Here is a 20,816-nt window from a genome sequence, read left to right as displayed (position 1 = left end):
TGCATATTTTTGAAATGTGCATGGCCTCTACTAACCACGTTTGCTTATAACTGCTCTTGTAATGCACTTTTTAAACGATGTAATGAAAACATTTTTATGTAGCTTTATCCTATGCAAGCAAAGATTGAAGCACACCAAATAAGCCAATACATTGCTCACTCTTTTTCCGATAGGTGGATGAGCTGCTGCGTGGATTCACCATATCCCGGCGGAGGACCTCCCAGCAGTCCGAAGGCCCGTTGACTGATGACAAGTCACCCGACTGCCCTGCCAAGAATCTGGAGGATGCTATTGACGGCACATCAAAAACAGGCAGTCATGATGTGTAAGAAGAGCTCAAATGACGCCTTTGTTTTTTGTTGTTTTTAGGTTAGGAGTTTCTGTAATAACCACAAAGGTAACTACAGTGGAATCTCGTTGATATGATTCTGCATAATACATTTTCCGGGATGATACTGTTTTTTTTCTTTCTCATACACGATTTACCTCTCTTGTATAAGGTTAATTTCGGATAATACGATTTTCAGATGATATGTTTTATTTTCCGGCTCCCGTTAAGATCGTATCAACGAGATTCCACTATAGAAAGTTTCAGCACAGCCTAGACAGATGAACATGGAGTGTTCGATAAGACCTAGGTGCAGGTGATGATGATGGTGATCTATTGGCACCCCCTTTGAAACAGGGTATTGACAAATGGTTACCTAGCCTGCTTGATTTAATCAGGTATGCTATAAATGTTTTTCATTCTAGAATTTTTGTATTCAGATCCTTAATCTTTTATCTCTTCCTCAAAACTTTTCTATATACCTTCTACCGCTACCTCTGCCTGTAACAGGTTCGGTCGTATCAATCTCTTCCCTGCTTTTTCCACCAATACTCTAAATGTCTCTTGCTTATCTCAACTGCTGACCGGTTGATGCTTCCGTCCCCTTTAAATCCAAGCACTTTAAGTTACTTTTAAATGCAAGGTTACCTTTAAATACATGGTAACCGCTCTGGTGGCGACATTCTGTGATAGTATGTTCTTATAAAATGCAGGAACAGGAGTGACCAACTGTGTTGATTTCACATTTCAGGTGTGCAGTTCACATTCATAGATGACACGAAACTCGCTGAAATTTCAGCTTTTAATCTCTTATGATCTTTATTTTTTAACACTGAACACACGAGAAATGTGTAGAAACTTCCAGCTGAGAGTGTCATTTTGATGCCTGAAGGGAGATAATCCCGAAGCCACACACACCCATGCACAAATTAATATGGCAGCGTAAAGGCAATTCTTTTACTCTTGCTCTAAGTTGTGCTGACAAATGCACACTGCCACTGCAAGTCAGCCTCTGTGCCCCCTGTGCATGTTAATTGTGAGTTATATGTCTTGAGAAGAACAAACTGTCTTACAACTCGCAGGGAAGGTGACGACGCCAGCACCTGCCCAATCTGCCTGCTGGAGATGTTCGAAGGAGAGTCGGTGATCACCTGCGACAAGGGCTGTGGAAATCAACTGCATCATCACTGTGCCTCAATATGTAAGTGCAGCGGCCTTCTTCGTCATATCCTGTCGTTCAACGCCATGTTTCATGAAGTTTATCTAATCATCTTGAAAAGGAGAGGAGCAGCTCACAAAAACACAAGAAAGAGAGTCGACGACACAAACTCTGAAACTCGCAACTTTTTTTATCTCTCTCTCTCGAAAAGTATTCTTATATAGGCACACCAGCACACTACCGTGTGACACATGGATAAAGGAACGAACATTGTGCAACATGATTGAAGCCAAACGATTTGGTCCAACACATGATCGTCATGTCAGTGCATATGCTAGGTTTTAGTGCTGCAGCAGAGCTATGGCACGGTAGCAGAACAAGTGCACATAGATAGAACAAGTGCACAAAAAGTAAAGAAAATGGCTTCACGGAGAGTTTTCTTGCCAAGGCTTGCTGCGTTACGTAATGCTCCCTCGTAGTTTATTTCCTGAAAAGATGTACATAACAGTAACATGAAAAAAAAAAAAAAAGAGAGATAGAGATGTGACTTTCCTTGTGCACTCGGGATGAAACTATGTTGAATACCAATGTTTCTCATGGTCCATTTGAGGAACAGATTTGTCTTAGACTGGTACTGCTCTCACCAACTGTGAGGTAGCGGGCAATTTTTGTCACTAACAAAGGTGAACATGAACTTGTACATTTGAGTGTTGTCTTTTGAGCCTTGTGTCTTTCTTTCTTTGCCTTCACAGGGGTGCTGCAATGCAGCCGCAATGGAGAGCCTGTTGTCTGTCCCCTGTGTCGATGCCACTGGAAAGATGACCGATCGTCACCCCCACCCATCACTAAGTGAGACCATAAGCAGCAATATGCCATATTTTTGTGCCTATAGGCCGTCGTTGAACACACTTGCACCCAGTTTTAGATATGAAAAAAAAAAGGCAGTTTTTATAACCTGCTCAAACAGCTGCCCAAAGCAATGCTAAAACCTTTATATAAGCAGTTCCCAATTAATTACAGGCAAGCTTCGATATAACGAGCATGGATTTAACAAAGTAAATATAAAGTTTTCTTGCCGGTATCTGTGTGTATGTATAAATACCTGTAACGAATATTAAATATAACGAAGGCGATATTGTGTCGGATATGACTTTGCTATGCTATAACGAGGCTTGACTCGATTCATAGCAATGCACTCAACATTGCCGTGAAAAGGTTACTATTCAGCAAAACATCATTACACCAGTGGACATCAAAAATTGTGTGATGGCAGCTAACAGCTCATTCATTAACTACAATAACTATTACATTTACAGAGATCATATTGGACGCTAACTTGATCAGCTATGCAAACAATTGTTAATGTCCATGACAAAATGCTGGAATTAACACCCTACTAGCAGAGCAGGTGGTTTATTTTTTTATTCTTTTTTTCTTTTTTAACTTTTATATTTTAGGAAGCCACTACCGCCTGAAGATGATGATGAGATGCTTGTACCACCATGCCCACTGCACTGCCTTCTACGTCGCGCGTCAGATGTGAGCCCGCTGCCGAGGCCTGTAGGAACGCCTTCCTGTTCAGTGTCGAATGCACCACCTCTGGTGATGCACTTCTTCGGTACAGAGGTTGCTCAGTGCCTCATGTCGAGCGTTTGGTCTGAGCGAGAAGCTGCGGTCATGGAGGTTGAGGCACAGGTACGTTGTTGCCTGTTGTTGGTGTTGGTGTTGTTGTTGCTGTTGTATTTTTTTTTCTTTTATTGCACCTTATAGGCAGAGAATACTTTCTTTTAATCACTTTCATAATGGATGTTAGTGAAGAGGAATGATCACCTTGAGCCTCCTCACACAACACTACGCAGGAGAAAGGGAACACTGAGCAGAAACTGAATTGCTTTGAATCAGGGATATTGTCACCTACTGTGATTGTGGTAAAGCTAGCTGTATGCCTGAAGGGAGCGAAGGTTTCAGATGTGAACAAAAAGCATAGTGAAATTGTAACTGGGGAAAGCGTAATGTAAGTGTGGCTGATCTACAGTTCATTACATGATTCACTGCTCCCGATGAATACACCAGGGGTCCCACTATTTTACCTACATCAGCCAGACTTTTCCTGTTTTGTGTTGGATTTGAGTTGGGTTGTTAGCATGTATACCATAACTGTACATACATCAATATGCCAAGATGAGTCTATGAGGCCAATGACACACATCTCCACAGGTGACCCATGCCCTCCGACTGGCCACGTCGAAGCCCATGTGCCTGGAGCCATGGGGAGGAATAGAAGCCGTGCAGGCTGCCTGCTGCCGAGTGATCTCACATGCTATTGCCGACCCTGTCTACCGTGTGTATGTCACTGCTCTGGTGAGTAGGATTCCATGTTCCTCACTGTGTCACATTTTTTTCTAGGGATGTTCGAATATCTTCAAATGATTCTTCTTTGTCTGCCAACAGCGTTGCTTCAAGTCCATGCTGGTGCACAGTCCATGCGCCATCTTGGAAGACCTGCACAGCCTGCAGAATCGTGTGCGGGACATAGTGCGAGCTGTGCTCATAAAGTGTGCTCACGGCGGGAACAAGTGAGCCCTTTTCACCTTATACAAGTACTTTTATATGCAATTAATTAATTTATTTACCTATTCCTAATACCTCGCAGGTTTTAATGTTGGAGTATCACATGAAGGGGTACAATGCATAGATGCGTAATGAAACGTTGAATGTGTGTGGGTATACAGAACTTTAAAAAAAAAAGAAGAAAATAATAGGAACAAGCTGTAACATTGATTAAACAAGAACACAACCGAACTAGAGAATCAGCTGCAACTGAAGACATGAATGTAAAAACACAACTAAGTAATACAGTGATTAGGCAAGACTGCAATAGCACAAATGGGGAATTAAAAACGTAATATGTACAACTAAATAAAGCTAATAAAGAAACTAATTCAATTCTGTTCCTTCAGAAAAAATGGTTCACACAATAAAATGTTAAACACGGTTTGGCTTGTGACTCACACAAGCTTTTATTGAGCAATTAATCTTTTGTTTTGCTTTTTATGAAGTCATTGCGATTGTTGCAAACACCTCTCGGCACTTTTTTTTTTTTTAGATGTATACCGTATAGATTCGTGTAAGAGCTGCACTTTTTTTCCACAATTTTGACAAGGTGCAGCCCTTACACGAGGTCAAACCATTTGGTTCGGACCCATCTAAGGGCCGCTACTAGATGGCGCTAGATACTGCATGCTGCTAATAGATGGCATCTAGTAGCGGTATGCTGAAGTATGCCGAAATTCGTTAACACACACGCAGCATCGGGGCACCGAACGCAATTGTTTCTCCCTTGGAAACTTTTTTTTTTTTTTCCAAATTTTGGGCTGCCTAGTTGGGGGTGCGGCCCTGACACAAGTCTATACGGTAAGTAAGTGTGTATTGTGTGTTACCTAAAGTGCAATGCCATTTCTGAATCATAATTTTTCCAACTGGAGAGGCCTAATCATGCACTGCATTGTCATCATACCTCATTGTAAACCTGTTGGCGGGTGAAAATTTCATTCCCTGGACTCCCTTTTGGTCCTGTAAATAAAGCTTGCATGTCTGTTGTCACGAAATGGTCTAGCTAACTGATATAGTGCCAGGCTTAGGTGCGGTTTAACTGATGGGTTTTTGCCACATGGAGTGTAATTTGGGAAGTGGCAATGTATGCAGTTGCGATAGCTGGTCACATTTGCCAGAGGATAAAAGTTACCTGCTGTATTCATTGTTAAAATATATAAATTATGGTTATCACGTGCATACTGTGAGGTCATATATGTGGCTTTTATACCTTAATTTTCAATTTCAATGCTTAGTCAAGTATGGTCAGTATTTCCCATTTATTCTCTACTGAAGTAATGCCTACAATTTAGGGTCAATGAGGGATATCACTAAAAACTTAGTAACATATATGCTGTTTTGCACTCTTCCTGTGTGTCATGCCAATGCAAGGTTTCTTGCAGCCGCACAACCTATACATAAAATGTGTTTTCGGGGATAAGTGATTTTGGTATGTAATAACAGGCATAAGCACAATCATAGCTATTGTATCATAAGAAAACTTATTTCAGAACTCGTGTAGTCCACATTCATGCTGAATATGTCTTTCAAGCAAATGTGGTTATAATGTTCTTCTTTTGTGTGTGTGTTTTCTTGAAGTGGCATTGTGTGCTTTCAGGAGAAGCCGTCAGCTGAGCCTGGCAACCCTTGCAGAGCTAGCACGCGGACAGGCAGGAGCACTGTCTGTTGGGAGCCTCACACAATACCCAGGTGAGCTTCCATATTCATTTCTCATCTGAGACAGCTTTCACTAGAGCACACATTCATTGTCGTCGCCTATGCTTGCACCTAAGTGGCAGATGTGTTATGACATGATTATGCTACAGTCAACGTCCAAAAAATCGGGCAGTTCGAAAAAATGAATGCCTGCCTTTTACTGCCCCCAAGGGCTCAAAATTACCACATGCACTTCCGAAATAGCTCTTAAGGCTTGTCAGTATACTTGTCAGGCGTATCAGTGCTTGTATGTGACAGGAGATGGTGGATGCACGCATGTATAGAGGAAGACATACTCTGTCCCGTGACAGTGGTTGCTTTCCACTTTTGGTATGCTCGACCGCGTAACACGGCTGTAGTGCAGCGTGACTGACTTTTGGAGCCATCATCGAAGATGTCAAAGCCACATTCGTCGCCGTTGCTGACAGCAGCAGATTCTTTCAATGAAAAACATGGCACTAAACAGCAGGAAGCGTTGTAGTGAACGTCGAAGCTGCTAGGCCTGGTGTTGCCATGGTGGCACGGCCGCCAATGGATTGGCGTGCGATAGCGCTGGTTCGAGGTTGCGAGATAATCAAAATGGTGGCGGTGGTGGCTTCGATTAATGCCACTTTGGTTGCAGCAAGAAGTCTGGAAAAGTTGACAACGAAAGGTTTCAATGTTCTAAATTTTAGACGTCCTTATACATTGGCTCTATTGGGTATGTGGTGGCGTCACGAAAGCATCTGAATTGGGCATGTTTGAAAAATCAGTCGTTGACTGCATGTCAAGGCACTAGTAGAGACATCTAAAAATGGTAACAGAGTTTGCTTTAGCATTGTGCAGAGCAAGTCCCTAATATTCTTGTACACTACGAAGTATGCCATCACAACTATTTTAATACATTACGGACTGCGTGTCAAAACAATGGAGATACAAGTTGCTGCAGCGCCATCGCAGTATGCAAGCGCAAAGTGCAAGCAGTCAAAATGTCAAGCCAATTCAATGCTGTGCTCTTGCCTCTCATTATTGCTCTAGCAGCAAGAAACACTGCCAAATTGTGATTATTGGGTCAAAGCACTGCAGTACACATGTGAAGCAAGTACGAGCATTTGATGGGGATTAGGGAACTGAACAGCACAATAACAATGATTTGATTAAATTTAAGCAGGTTGTGTTTACTGACTCCCTCTCTAAGCGCCGTATTAGCAAAAAGAGACAGACTAGTGAATGGAGGACAACAGGACATGCAATAGACTTCCAACCGCCCATGTCTTGTTCCGCTAGTAGACTCGAACCTTGTTCTAAGGCAGCAATGTCTGATATGGATATACCTTCATTATATCAGATATTTATTATAAATGTACCTGCTGTTATCAGTGAAAAGCAATTTCGCTATCAGGTTTATGTGTTATGTTTATTAGACATCACACTTGTATTTTAAAGAAATACAAGTGTGATGTCTCTGACTGGTTAATGTTGGTGGCCTGTTGGCACCTTGCAATGCAGATACATGGCACATGAGCACAAACATGCCCTTTGTGTGGTCATTAACATGCGACCATGCAATCTGGATGATTACACGGGGTAGGCATGTTGGCTAGCTGACTGTGGGCAAGCCAAACCAAGGCTCACGCATGCATCCAGAATTTGCTGTTTTAAGTTGCTTTTACTGGTAAACATTCGTCCTAACAGAATACATATTTAGAGGTGCAAGCGAACAAATATTATCTTCACTGTAACCAATATTTTCTCAGATTGCGCGCTTTCGGTTTCATTACAGCAGTAGGATATTCATTAAATAAAACATTGAAACAAAGCATAAACATTTACTTATTATATCTGATAGCTTTTACATTCATGTTGAGTATATCAATAGTTCAATCATACAATGTTTAATGTCAGCCAAAGCCGACAAGCCCAGCTTTTTACTCAAACTCCCTCACATTCCTTTGGTTCCTCTTGCAAGGGCCTTACCTGTGCTTGCATTCTAGCTCCGAATGGCCTGGGCGCTGACTTCCTGCTGGATGTTGTGTTGTCGGAAGGAAAGCTGACCCCATCGTGGCAGGGTCTCCTCAGCCAGCTGTTGGTGCTGGGGCGGCTAGTCGAGGAGTTCCCACACCTGCTCACCTCACCCATCGCCATCACGGGGACCGTCAACGCAGAGTCGCTCGTCGCTGTCGACCTAGCCGTTCGTGCGGTGAGTCTCGAGCGCCTTTTTCTCGATTGAGTATATATATACTTTTGGCCCCAAGCTTGGAAATGAAGAAGTTCACATGAATGAAACTTTCTGCATTTAAAAACAAATAAGCATGACCAAAGAGAAAGCATTATTCCATGGGGCTGAAGCTTGAAGGACAGCAAAGAACCTTGATGAGAAAGTAAGGGCTACGCACCAAGCTGTGGAACTGAAAAAAGACAGGGGAAGTGTTAAGATACTGGACGATAGAGACTGGACTAGAGAGCAAACGGGTGAATCTGATATTCTATTGAAGATTGAGAGCAAGAAGTGGAATTGGCCAGATAACATGATGTGTAGAGTAAAGAGTGTAGAGTGGTCTGCTAGAGTAATAGAAAGAATGACAAGGAAAGAGACACGCAGTAGAGGATGACAGAGGTGTAGCTAGTGTGCTGAGATTAGGAAATCTGCAGTCATAAAATGGAGGCCATGCCGTAGGACAAGGGTAATTGGAGGTATCTGAAAGAAAGCTTTCTCCTACAGTGAGTTTAAAGTAAAGCTGATGGTGCTTAATTTGGCTGGTTGGTAAAATCTGCTTTTGGTATCTTCTGGTAAAATCTGTAAAATTGCAAAATCTGTTTTTATGTGATGATCAAAACAGTGACTTCCAACTTCTAATAATTCATAATTATGTTGAACAAAAATTGCGGTTCCTAAGAGTTTGAACTAATTTAAGCTGACTGTGTGAACTCTATACAGCATAGGTTCTCAAAGTGGGTTCCGCAGAACCCTGGGGTTCCGCAGGCCCCTGCTCGGGGTTCCGCGAGCCACTGAATTTTCCGTGGTCCCGTGCTCGCCAATTAAGTGACTAAAACGGCGAAAAAGAGGTGTGCTCAATCCACAGAACTTCCATTACCCATGCCCGAGTGTCAAAAAGCACATCACAGCGTGTAACGGCAGTGCGTGAACTGCGCAATAAATCCGCAAGCAGTTTGTAGCCACCCAACCTTCGAAAACGGGCAGCCGGCCTAAGCTTCCGCACTTGAATCTCGGAGCCCGTAACTTACCAACAAGCGCATTTCTCCCGTTTGTAGATAGCGTAGGTGCCGATAGCGTGCGCACTGACGTATACGTCGGAGGAATAAAAGAAAAATAAATGCGCGGAGCACCACAATTGCACGCCGCGAAAGAGCAAAAACGGCGCTAGCGTCCAAAAACGAAGAGGCGCAGTCTGCATCGCTAGGGTCGTACGCGATACGTGACTGACAGCAACGCCGGAATGCTTTGTGCTTATTTGTTCCCTCAAAGCCCTTATTGTTGCGTTAATCGCCGCCGCTAACACCGCGTTGGCGGCTAGCCGCGTGCTTCCATAAGTGCGTAGTCGCCATATGCGATCGCGTCGATAGCCACCACAGTTACGTCCACAGCAGTTGCGGCAAACAGTAGTTTCGTTTTGACTCGGTGCGCGCGTCGGCTGCGTGCCTTCATAACTGCGTAGTCGCCATCCATGATCGCATCGATAGCGACTGCGGATTCGTCCATACTTGTTCTAGCAAATGGTAGTTTCCTTTTGACTTGGTGCGTGCGTCGGCCGCCTGCCTTCTGAACCACAAGGTCGCCGTCCATGATCGTGTCGATAATGGCCGCGGTTTCGTCAGCAGCGGTTGCGGCAAGCAGTAGTTGCGCTTTGACTCAGTGCAAAAATGTCAAAGATTAAGAGCACCGGCTACATCGCGATGGAAGGACGATTTGTTGGCGACCAGCTCCCTAGCGAAAAAATAACCGGATGTGCGCGCGGTAGTGAAAAGCGTGTCTGCAGATGAAGACGTGCACCGCGACCGCGCTGCGAAGGATGTTGCGAGGCCTTCGCCGCTGCTAGCCCTTAATCAGTCATGAGATTAGAAGAATGTCAGCTTCCTCACTGCTTTTGTGCAAAATAGAAACAAGATTTGCGGATGCATTCAGTAAATAAAAGCGTGTTGACGTAGTAAGCATTAATTTATTGTTTTCTTGATACTCTGTATAATTCGACATTAGTTTAATTAGGACATTTTAATTCAGGGGGGGGGGGGTGTTCCTTGGCGCTTCATGGAGCTAAGCAGGGTTCCCCGGAACGAACATGCTTGAGAACCCCTGCTATACAGTAAAACCGTGTTAATGCATACCCACTTAATAAGTAATTCCAGTTTAAATATAGTCACGATGAATACCCTGCCCTGTCGCCATTGAATGTACTGGCTAACTGCTTAAGCTGTAGTCACTTAACGTATGCCAAAAGGTTAGCGTGTAGTATTTACTTCATTTTTTGGCGTGTACTAGCGTGGCATCGACGAAATGTCGTGCAACCAGACCATAGATAGTGAAATTGCGGCGCACTGACCTTCCTCGAACTGCAGTCGCCACCAATAGTGATGTCAAGACATGGTAGTCATGACACGTTTCCTGCTCCCATAGCTTTTAGCACTTCCACGTTGTCGTCATATAACGACGACTTGGATGACGGCCCTTCTGTATCAGATGCGGCTAGTGCGTTGACCGTCATGAGGGCGTTTGCAGAGAAGTGGGGCCTGATGGAGAAACTGGCTCGCGGCCTTGCCAAGTTTGAAGATGCCGTTGTCGCTGCAAGGCCGCTACGGAAGCACCACAAATTTCTTGCTGCCTGCTCGCAAATAAAACTTGTCTGCGTGTGTGTTTGAGTGAGAATAAAGACTTAGTTTTTTTCTAGCCGGTAAGTCTACAGCCGCTCATCTGCCATTGTCGGTTAATTAGTACATCGCTTAGTGCGTACCTGATCCACATTCCCCACCTACCTGCGTATTAACGAGATTTTACTGTACTATAGGTGGGGCACAGTCACGTGACCGTGGTTCGCCAGGGGCGTCACCTGCTGGTAGGCCTGGCTCGTCTGTGCGGCCGCTGCCCCACGTCTGTGGCCCGCATCTGGAACGGTGTCTCAGCACTCCAGGGACCGCAGCGTGCCCAGCTGGTGCGACTCGTGGGTGCAGCGCTGCAGGAGGCCCGCAGAAGCCGTCTCTTCCTGTGTGCCACCCGCTCGCCGTCCGTCGAGAGGCAGCAGGTGTGTTGATGAGCCACCGTTCCACGTGTTTTCTCCGATTGTCGCAAGCTACAGTAGATCAGATGAGGTTTAATTGATCCTGGTTCAAACCGTGTTCTTGAAATACAAAAATTTTGTTTTGTGCACCTAAATGAAGAAAGAAACCGAAAAATGAGAAAGATCCTCATGAGGTTCTGTGCAATGCATCAAACCTGCTAGAAAACACGACAAAAGGGAAATTTTGCTTTTTAGTAGGCTTGTGGTGACAGAAGGCCTTTTGGATATTGTGAAAAACTTCATGGGTAATGTTCTCCTGATTTTTCCCTTTCCTTCTTTATTCAGGTGCACAAAACATATGTTTACATGTCTACAATAAATAAAACATAAGCATGCTGCAAGCAAATATAGAAAGAAAGAACACGGGTATGTTGTTAAGAGATAGAATGACGGCAGTTTGGATAAGTGATCAAATTCAAGTAGCTGATATTAAAATTGATGTTAAGAGAAACACTTACAGCTGGGCAGGTCATGTAAATGCATGGAACAGGCAACCGGTAACCTATTAAAGTAACAGAATGGGTATCGAGGGAAGAGAGAGACAGCAGTCAAGGGCTGTAGATTAAGTGGAGCGATGAGGAACGTTGCAGTTATGAGGAGAGTTTTGCTGATGCAGCTAGAGGGCTATTGGAGATCTCGGGGAGGTGCCTCAATTCCTTAGTGGACTTTTTATCAGGCTGATAATCATAATCGATGATGATGGTGAATCGCAGGAGGAGCACCTTGTCCGCGAACAGCTGCTCCACACCAAGAAGAACTGGGCAGGCAAGGATGACGAGGAAGAAGAATGCTGTAACGGCCAGAGACCAGCATCAGTGGCCAACAGCCCGTCGCGTTCCGCCGCCGCCTTCCAGCTGCCACCCCCCACCATCGACCCTGCCCTGTTTGGCCAACTGGTACAAGTGGATGCACCAATGTCCAGCAGTGAGGTACATGGCAGGGCCATAGATTGCTCCGGTTAGCCGGAAGAGTCTATAGTGATAAGAGCACAGCATTACACACGCATTTCAATCCAAGCTGCACCTTCCTTATTGGTAAAACTACTTGTTCGTAACAAAGTAAGAATAATTCCATCATGCTGAAAAACATATCCTCGCACTAGGGAGACAATACAAGCATCAGACATCCCCTCTCCTTCCTAAGCTTTATTTTTCCAACAAGAATCTCCCTACTACCACTACTACTAGCCTGCGACTCAGCTGTAGTCTGATTGTATATTTTGCCGATAATGAGGATTTTCTCAGTACCACTCAACAGAACAGATTGCTGGACAGGCTTCCGACTAGCAAATAACAAAGTTTGATGCCTTGCTAGGCTTATTATTTGATCATGCAGGATGGTTGATCACATTTTGCGCAGACCAAGACCACTGACAAGCCCTTGCCGGAAGAGAAATGCAACGCACCCGTGCCAGAGAAGAAGCTTGCTGACAGCCAGCACTCGTCTGGTCGGTCGTCCTGGTCTTCCGCGACATCTTCCTCGGAGAACAAGGTTGTTGTCACGACCGAGGCAACCACAGGTCCTGCTGTGCCACCCCAACGTGCCCCACGGAGCAGACCCAACTTCCTTCCCCTCCGCCGATTGGCCTGTTCGCTGACGTCCCTCGGGCAGGGCCAGTTGTCCTCGGCGCAGACGACACCTGGAAGCGCAGTCACCTCGCCAGTGTCATTCAGCCGAGAAATTGCTGCGCTGCCAGCAGCCAGAGCCTCGTCAAAGAAGGGGGCGGTCATCACCCAAGGTGAGCCTCATGTGCACGCACAATTTGTTATTGAACCTAGTTATTTACATATGTGGACATCAATATAACGGATGCAAGTCATTTATTCATCAGCACTCACTAAGAATTTTGGGCCCAGGGCTTTTTAAAAAGCTCAATGATAGTGATATTTAGTCGTCATGCTTAATTTCTGATGTGGTCCCATCAATTGTGCGTGGAAAGTGTCAAGTGTTCTTCATAGCCTGTGGCACGCGGAGGTTTAGGGTTCAGCACCTATTGGCAGCGTGTCTTTTCTTCCTTCTCGCATTTCACCTCAAGTGCAGTGAAATCTTGATATAACGAACTTCAGGGGACCGCGGCAAATTTTGCATTATTCTGAAAGGCCGTTATAGTGTAAGCCCCAAAATTAACCTTTCCGTTCAACAACCCATCAGTTCATCAGTTGTCATCATATGAGCTATCCATGAAAACGTTGCTGTTGACTCTTGTTCCACGCTGTTGTATAGATTCCGCTGCCATGCGCCACCTAAGCACTGTACAGTAATAGCAGCACGTGCAAATGAGATGCTGTCGCCTAGAAAACCACTGACAGAGAAGAAGCTCCGTGTTGCCTCTTAAGCGCTAAGTTTTTGTTTGTTTTTGCACATTCCTTGCTATGGACACCACAATTGTCTTGCTCGAGGTAAACACCTGAACTACTCCAAAGCGCAAGCTAGGTCTGCGCACATGGCTGGTATGGCCACGATGCAATAGAAAAAAGATCACGTTCTTCTCATTCAGTGCATTCTCGGGTTTTCCGAACCCATGCGCCGTGGTGTCCGCTTTCTGTGCCTTGTCGTCTGCTAGCCAACTGTTCCGGCTGCCGTGAAGGATACACGGAAATCTAAGAATTCCAAAGTTCGGAATATTAATTCATAGCACTGAGGCATTGCTAACATGACACGGAAAGTGAATAACGACTGTTATTCAGAAAAGTTCGGTATTCTGAAGTTTGTAATACTGAAATAGTTTTACATTGAAACTATAAGTAGTCAGCAGGAGATTTCTAAAAAGTTCGTTAATGTGCTGTTCATTGTAACGAGGTTTCACTCCAGTTCAAACTCAAAAATAAAAGCGGTTGTGCTTTTAGAACCTTACTTGGCTTCAAGAGTTATTATTTTCCCTCGATCCTTCTTTCAAGTTCGTGCATTTGTTCTACACACTCAATGATGGTGAAATCAGTTGCTAGCAGGTCAGGGTTGTAATTCTCCAAGGTATCAAATTTTCACACTGATTCAAGACTAGACAGGATCTGGCAAATTGCAGTGACATCAATCACTGTGTTATAAGAACCCATTTTAATCTATCATTATTCAATCATGCAAAAGAAAGTGCAGTGATGAAATTTCATCTGTGCTTGTTTAATAATAATTTATTTCCCTCTTTTTTTTTTTTTCTCTTCCATTTCTAACATAGGACCACCCATAGTATCAATGAGGGGCTGTGACAGCAACACGGCACACTCTGCGGAATCGGCCACTGAAGACGACACCCAAGACAACGAATTTATCATATTCAAATCTGCGGTAAGTTTTGTACTGTGCGCTCCTCAATTGATGGAATCGCAACTTCATCAGGCTGTCTTGTTTGTTGCCGGTCACAAACAATATTCCACGTTAGGGCTTTTCTTTCTGCATTTGGCAATTGTTTCTGCATCATGTGAATGAAGCTCCCACTCCACAGTAGAACCTCATTCACAGTATTTGCAAAAAAGAAAAAAAAAGAATGCGAGAAAAAAACCTACGCACTGGGAAAACATACAATCTTAAGTCAGTAAAAACTTGGACAGAGTCCACTGTAGCTGACATCTACGCCAGCTACGTCAGACATTGTTTAAAGGGGGTAATTATGGTTACATTAGCTTAAACAAGCAGTATTAAAAAAAAAAAACTGAAAAATGCATCAAGATAACCAAAGCATTATTCGCACAACACAATAGTGTGCAACATCAAAACAGTCAATACCAAATAGTTAAATTAAGATGAAAACTAAAAACACGATAAAGTACACACAGAAACATACTAGTAAATATTACACTAAGATCTTTCATTTATTTATAGGTGTCCGTATAGATATCTTTGTATTTTTAAATTGGAAGCAACACAACAGCTTATTTTTGTCATAAAAATATTATATTATAGCCTATGTTTTACTACAAAAAATTGCCCATTGTTTAGATGTTGCACTTATTATGGACTCTTAGGCACACTCATTCGCACTTCATCCTATAAAACACTCTTACAAAATAAATCAGTTGACAGTAGAACTTTTGCTTGCATTTTTGTCCCCAGTACATGGTCTGCTTTCCACCGCTAGGTAATCACAAAATCAGTTTGAAGACTTTTGCTTACATGAAATTAGACAACAGCTTGTGTTGTACCCTCTGTCTGTCCCTGTTTCTTGCGCTTCACTTGCACTAAGCAAGGGCTCTCTGTTTTTTTTTTTTTTTTTTTTTTTTTCCTTCCTCAGCCGGGGCTTCCCATCTCGTTCGGGGCAAGCAAGGAGGGGGCGAAAGGCTCGAGCTACGTGGAGGGCCAACACTGGCTGCGAGGCCCGATGCTCGGTGCCGGGGCGTTCAGCTCGTGCTACCAGGCGATGGACCGCAGCACGGGCACCCTGATGGCTGTTAAGCAGCTGCCCTTCTGCCGGTCGTGCCAGCGCGACGACAAGGAGACGGCCGAGATCATGGGCAACATCTGGAATGAGATCCAGATGATGGCACGCCTAGAACACCCGCACGTGCTGCCCCTGCTCGGCGCTACCAAGCACAAGGACCAGTACAATGTCTTCCTCGAGTGGATGGCTGGTGAGTGTGCCCTCCATGTGTGCATCCAGAATACTAGTGACACTTCATGTGGCGGCTTTCGTGGGGGCAATGAACAAATGTAAGTTTCCGAGGCCAACTGTCTTCCAGTTCTTGTCCGCATCTTTTGCACTGCTTGTACGTGATGAAAGCTTGGATGTGCTTATGAAGCATCACTTTTGTTGGCTACGCCCAAATGATTTAAAATGAAGCTTTCTTCCCCCCCCCCCCCCCCCCACACACTTTGTGGGTGCTGTCTTGCCTCATGGGTCACAAAAGGTCGGCACTCGATCTGTCTTCATAGGCTGTGTTGTAGTGGTTGGCTGTTTGGCTTTGGTTCAACAGTACAAGTACTTTGAGAAATATTTCATGCAGTACCAGTTTAGTTAGGTGACTATCACAAGACTAGCTTTGCATTTGCCCGGACGGCGGATGAGATAGAGAGAGGGGGGCGGGGTCACGCAAACTTGCCGTGACCTTCCATACTTAGCACGGCGAACCTGACAATAAAACGGCGCGGATGGTGCCTGCTCTTTAGTGTAGGCACCAGCGTGGAGCGGTGATCGAGTCACGGTATGCGCAGTCTATTCGTCTGTCACACAGATGTAGGGATAGCCCTTCTGTCTTCTGAAAAAAAACTGTCGTCTGTCCTGTCCATCTCGTTTCTTCCCACCCTTATTCCCCTCAAGAACACTATATGATGCACCAACTGGTCCATCAGTCAACAGTTCTGGAAAGCAAAAATTTCTATGCAATATAAATAAAGAATTGACGCGGAACACAGGTCCGCTATTAAACTGGGAACCTCATCGGTATTCAGTGCAACAGAACGCCACGAATTCATTATTTCAGAGCAAAGAAATCACTTGATTCTATTCAAGAGAAATTCTACTGATAAAAAAAAAATATTTTCCAGACCTACATATACTATAACTGAGCTGTAATAAGCACCGGCATTTGGTGTACCCTTTAATAAGAGTAGACCGTTCTGTAAACCTTGATTTCTATGTACCTAAGTTACCGACAGCTTACTACATTTTTGTGAAGCGATGCTAGAAGACTCCCGTGCATGTGCAGCACCATAATTTCTTGCCCAACATTTGTAAACGTTAAATTTTGTAATAAAATGGTGATATTCAATATTCGGTGTTTCTTTCTTTCTTTTTTTTCGCCGGGGGGGGGGGGGGGATTATTGGAGTAGAAAAAGCTGCCATTTAGTACTTACATGGGCTGGTGTTACACTTTTTTTTTTTTCATTGGGTCTATTTGGTGCGTCTGTTTGTGCCAGGTGGCTCAGTGGCCTCCTTGCTGGAGCGGTACGGGCCATTTCCGGAGGTGACAATCCTGCGCTACACGTACCAGGCACTCAGTGGCTTGGCGTACCTGCACGAGAACCACATTCTGCACAGGGATCTCAAAGGTGAGTATGCGTTCCAAGGAAGATGATGCGTATGACCTATATCAGGTTCAGCGCGTCATTGCACCTGTTTGATGACTGTGGCTGCACACCATGCTTTGTGCAAAGTAGGCTAAAGGTCACATGGCACTTGCCATAATGTCTTTGGAATATACGATAAACCATTACTTCAAACAATCATTGTGCCTAGCATTTGGCACGTCTTAGCCTTTGGTGTCACTCTACCACTAAAGTACTACTAATTACTACTAGCGCACTTTACGGGCACCACTCTTGGTCTCCTAGCTGCTGCTTAATGAAGCCTTGATAGATCCTCACCTCAATGTGTGCAACAGAAGGACAATTTGGTTTGGTTGCAGGATACTCAGGTGATAAGAAAAACAGAACTTACGACATCTTCTCAAAATAGTCTTATTGAGTTTAACTGGTTGCTACATTCCAAATCAATTGAAAACAATTGGAACCAATTCATGTCAATTGCGTTTTGGAACACTAACCAGTTGAAACCTACGATGGTTTGCTTTCTTTTTTTTTTTTGACTGGGCAGAACAAAAACCAGACGACAAACATGAGAACTCGTGATTTCATGTTGTTTTGTCCTGATAAAAGTGCTGTTCCTTTTGTTACTCTAAAGTAAAGGTTTTTGCCTTGGTAGTAAGTGCAAATATGGCCTAAATACTTGCACACACACACCAGGTGCTGTGCATCTTTAGACGTGGGTGAGCGAGGCATATTTTTAAATGCTTTTATACCTAACGGAAGCAAGCAAAAACCCTAACGGAAGCAAACAAAAATTTGTTTCAGGTGCCAACCTTCTTGTAGACAGCACGGGACAGCACCTGAAGATTGCCGACTTTGGCTCGGCAAGCCGTCTTCAGAGCAAGGCCACCCTGGCAGGGGAGTTTCAGGGTCAACTGCTGGGTACCATTGCCTTCATGGCTCCTGAAGTAAGCGAGATCTGCTGTTTTGAGTCAGCTTTACGAGATGATGTTTAGTAAGGCGAAAGCCTTAGATGGCTCGTGAGTCGAAAAATCGGATGTCCGGCATTATGGCACAAAACATGGGTGAACCAGCCATAACTCCAAATTGCATTCCAATTGACATTGTGAAGTTGTCGTGTCAACTTAAGGGCAATGGGATTTCTCATATGCACCTGAAACGAAATCAATTCCCTGTGGAGTCGAACCCACGACCTTTAGTGGGATTTGAACCCTTGACCTTTGATGGAAGTAACAACGCATTCGAATGAGAATGTCAAAGTAATTCAATAAATGTGTTGCGAGCCTTCATCCTCTTTAACGGATGCTAAAGTGACTGCAAACTTTTCATGTAGTTTTTCTTGTAAGGTGTTAAGTTTTGGTTGGCTATCACAACTAAAGAAAGCTTGGTTTGAAAGTTGGAAGTTACCTAAATTGTAAAATTGCACTCGTACAGGATGTTAGTTTTGCTCTTTTTCTTCCATGTAACTTTTCAGTATCTCTCATCGTTTATTTCTTACTGCTGTAACCCTGTAATGTGCAGTATTATAAAACTGTATCAAGTGCAGAGAGGTTGTCTTCGTACCATGAATACTGTTCCAGGTGCACTTTAGCCTCGACCGGTGGATTTTTTTATTCAGTACACTGATGCATAAGAATAACTGAAATATTACTGCAGCAATGAACCAGTTTCAGTTCACTGTTCCACTTTGGGGAAGTTATTATAAAGAAAAGATGTCAAGTTGTTCTGCTAGTTTAAGAATAGGTCACAAGTAAAAGTAATGAAAAACAGCTCATGTACAAGAAACAAATTTGAACACCAGATCGAAAGAGAGTTATCGAAAATCGAATGTCTGGTCCTGGCGTCAGCTAGGTTCAGTTCAAATGAGACGTCACCGTGTTGAGAAAGAACGGTCCTGCCGCCAATCTTCTGCTTCTTACAATGTTTTCTAGTGTATCGGTCCTCTGCTCTCTCCAAATTCAGCTCATCAGCTTATCTAGTACTTCAGAAACATATTCTACTAGTCTACCTTGGGTGGCATTTTCTTGTTTGATTGTACCTTCAGAATGTTCATTATTAAGTAAAAGAAACAAAACTAGAGGTCACATTTGTAAGCATCAGTTCGGAAATTCCCAATAACAATGGGGCTGATTGGCGCAGGTGCTACGAGGGGAGAACTATGGCCGGTCATGTGACATCTGGAGCGTGGGCTGCGTCCTGATTGAAATGGCCACCAACGCGCACCCTTGGGACAACTGCAACACACTAAATCACCTGGCGCTCATCTACCGGGTAAGATCTCACTCCGGCAAACTCTTGCAGCAGCAGCTGTTGATGTGTCCACGCATCCATAGGTGGCGCCACTAAACTATGGTTGCCTTGCACGACCTCCATAGTTCGAGTAACACATAAACGTTGTCTAAATGTTTCTCCGACACTCGTAACAGCCATAAAGCTATAATTATTGTAAAACAGTTCTAGTGCAATCATTCACTTTTTAACCTCAAAGCTGGGCTCCATGTTTGATATTGTAGACATAATCACTGTAGCAGGGGCATAGCCAGGGGGGCGGGCAGCTGATGGGGCCAGCTGCCCGAACATCTGAAGAACCATTTGGAATGTTGCCCCATTAATGCCTCGTATTTAAGCCCAGATGTACAAACCCAAATTACAGAAATTTCTGCTGAAATTATCAAAGAAAGCCTAGATGCAAAAGTAAACACTGCAGGCTGCTTCTCCATACTTGCCGATGAAACGACGGATATTGCTGGAATCGAACAGCTTACTGTTTGTGCAAGGTACCTAAACAAGGATGCCAACGACATTGAAGGAGTGTTTTTAGGTTTTAGCACTGGAATAGATGCCCTCTCTCATTGCGACTGCAGGTTCTATGTAAATATGTACAAACTGCTGCAGATTCTAGTCACCCTTCCAGTGACCACTGCCAGTGCAGAGAGAATATTTTTTAACATGAGATTACTAAAAAACTACTTGCGCTCTACAATGTCTGAGGAACGCATGGTTAGGCTGGCGCTTCCATACACCCATCAACGTGTCCAAAGTCATTGACCGCTTCGCTAAACTTCCCCGCCGAGTGAAGTTTGTCCTTTAGATAGCGAAGCAGCAAAAATCAATGCAAGTAAAAAGTTCTGTTCCTTCAGGTCCATAAACTCATTATTATGAAAACGTATGACTGTTCATTAGCTTTTAAAACCGCAGAAATTTTTGCCATTTATTGTAACAGTTAGCATCATGACCAAAATTATCATGTGAATACGAAAATTACGAGGACATCAATAACCAATTTTAACCAACCTTGCTCATTGAAAGCCCGGCCCACGCGGCGTTTCCCAGCAAACACACTCATATTGGGTAGTTCAACTTGCCGCATCATCTGTGGCTTTTGTTTGACCTTTTCCTTCCTTTTTAGCTACCTGCTTTTACTTATTTTTTTAACTGAAGCAATACCCTCCTTTAATTTTGGGTGCAGAATATTTGTTGCCGCTCTGCAGGCAGTTAAGGTACACATTTTCGTTCTGATTCCTGCATAATTCCTCTATTATTCTACCCATATGGTGCTGTCGCGACCGCCGCATGACCCAATTACATATCACGATTTCTGCGATCACAGTTTTGTTCTTGCCTGGATCGTCTGCCTTTCAATGCATAAAGTTTACTCTCTGTGACTGCACATGTTTATTTGTCTTGTTTGACGGATTTTATACACTGACGTTTGCTTAAATACATAGATTTATTGGAGACTTATATGTATATTTAAATATCTTGTTGCGAGGTT

At 43.9% G+C, this 20,816-nt stretch overlaps 1 protein-coding gene across 2 annotated transcripts in view; it reads left to right on the top strand.

Annotated features, from left to right (window-relative positions):
- The window catches only part of LOC119433809 (mitogen-activated protein kinase kinase kinase 1-like), a 117,784-nt gene that overhangs the window by 88,713 nt on the left and 8,255 nt on the right, over positions 1–20,816 (top strand). For both annotated transcript variants that reach the window (XM_037701067.2, XM_049658613.1), the window contains exons 6-21: positions 174–325; positions 1,411–1,529; positions 2,240–2,336; positions 2,945–3,182; positions 3,705–3,848; positions 3,939–4,063; positions 5,698–5,789; positions 7,769–7,974; positions 10,796–11,029; positions 11,779–11,994; positions 12,425–12,803; positions 14,238–14,347; positions 15,291–15,627; positions 16,913–17,044; positions 17,846–17,988; positions 19,181–19,312. In XM_037701067.2, coding sequence (XP_037556995.1) covers positions 174–325; positions 1,411–1,529; positions 2,240–2,336; positions 2,945–3,182; positions 3,705–3,848; positions 3,939–4,063; positions 5,698–5,789; positions 7,769–7,974; positions 10,796–11,029; positions 11,779–11,994; positions 12,425–12,803; positions 14,238–14,347; positions 15,291–15,627; positions 16,913–17,044; positions 17,846–17,988; positions 19,181–19,312 — 2,856 coding nt within the window. The remainder of the gene's footprint in view (positions 1–173; positions 326–1,410; positions 1,530–2,239; positions 2,337–2,944; positions 3,183–3,704; positions 3,849–3,938; positions 4,064–5,697; positions 5,790–7,768; positions 7,975–10,795; positions 11,030–11,778; positions 11,995–12,424; positions 12,804–14,237; positions 14,348–15,290; positions 15,628–16,912; positions 17,045–17,845; positions 17,989–19,180; positions 19,313–20,816) is intronic.

Source organism: Dermacentor silvarum, chromosome 11 (assembly GCF_013339745.2).
Source record: "Dermacentor silvarum isolate Dsil-2018 chromosome 11, BIME_Dsil_1.4, whole genome shotgun sequence".
Lineage (NCBI taxonomy): Eukaryota > Metazoa > Arthropoda > Arachnida > Ixodida > Ixodidae > Dermacentor > Dermacentor silvarum.
The sequence above is the reverse complement of the archived record's forward strand: the minus strand, read 5'-3'. Positions and strand labels throughout refer to the sequence as shown.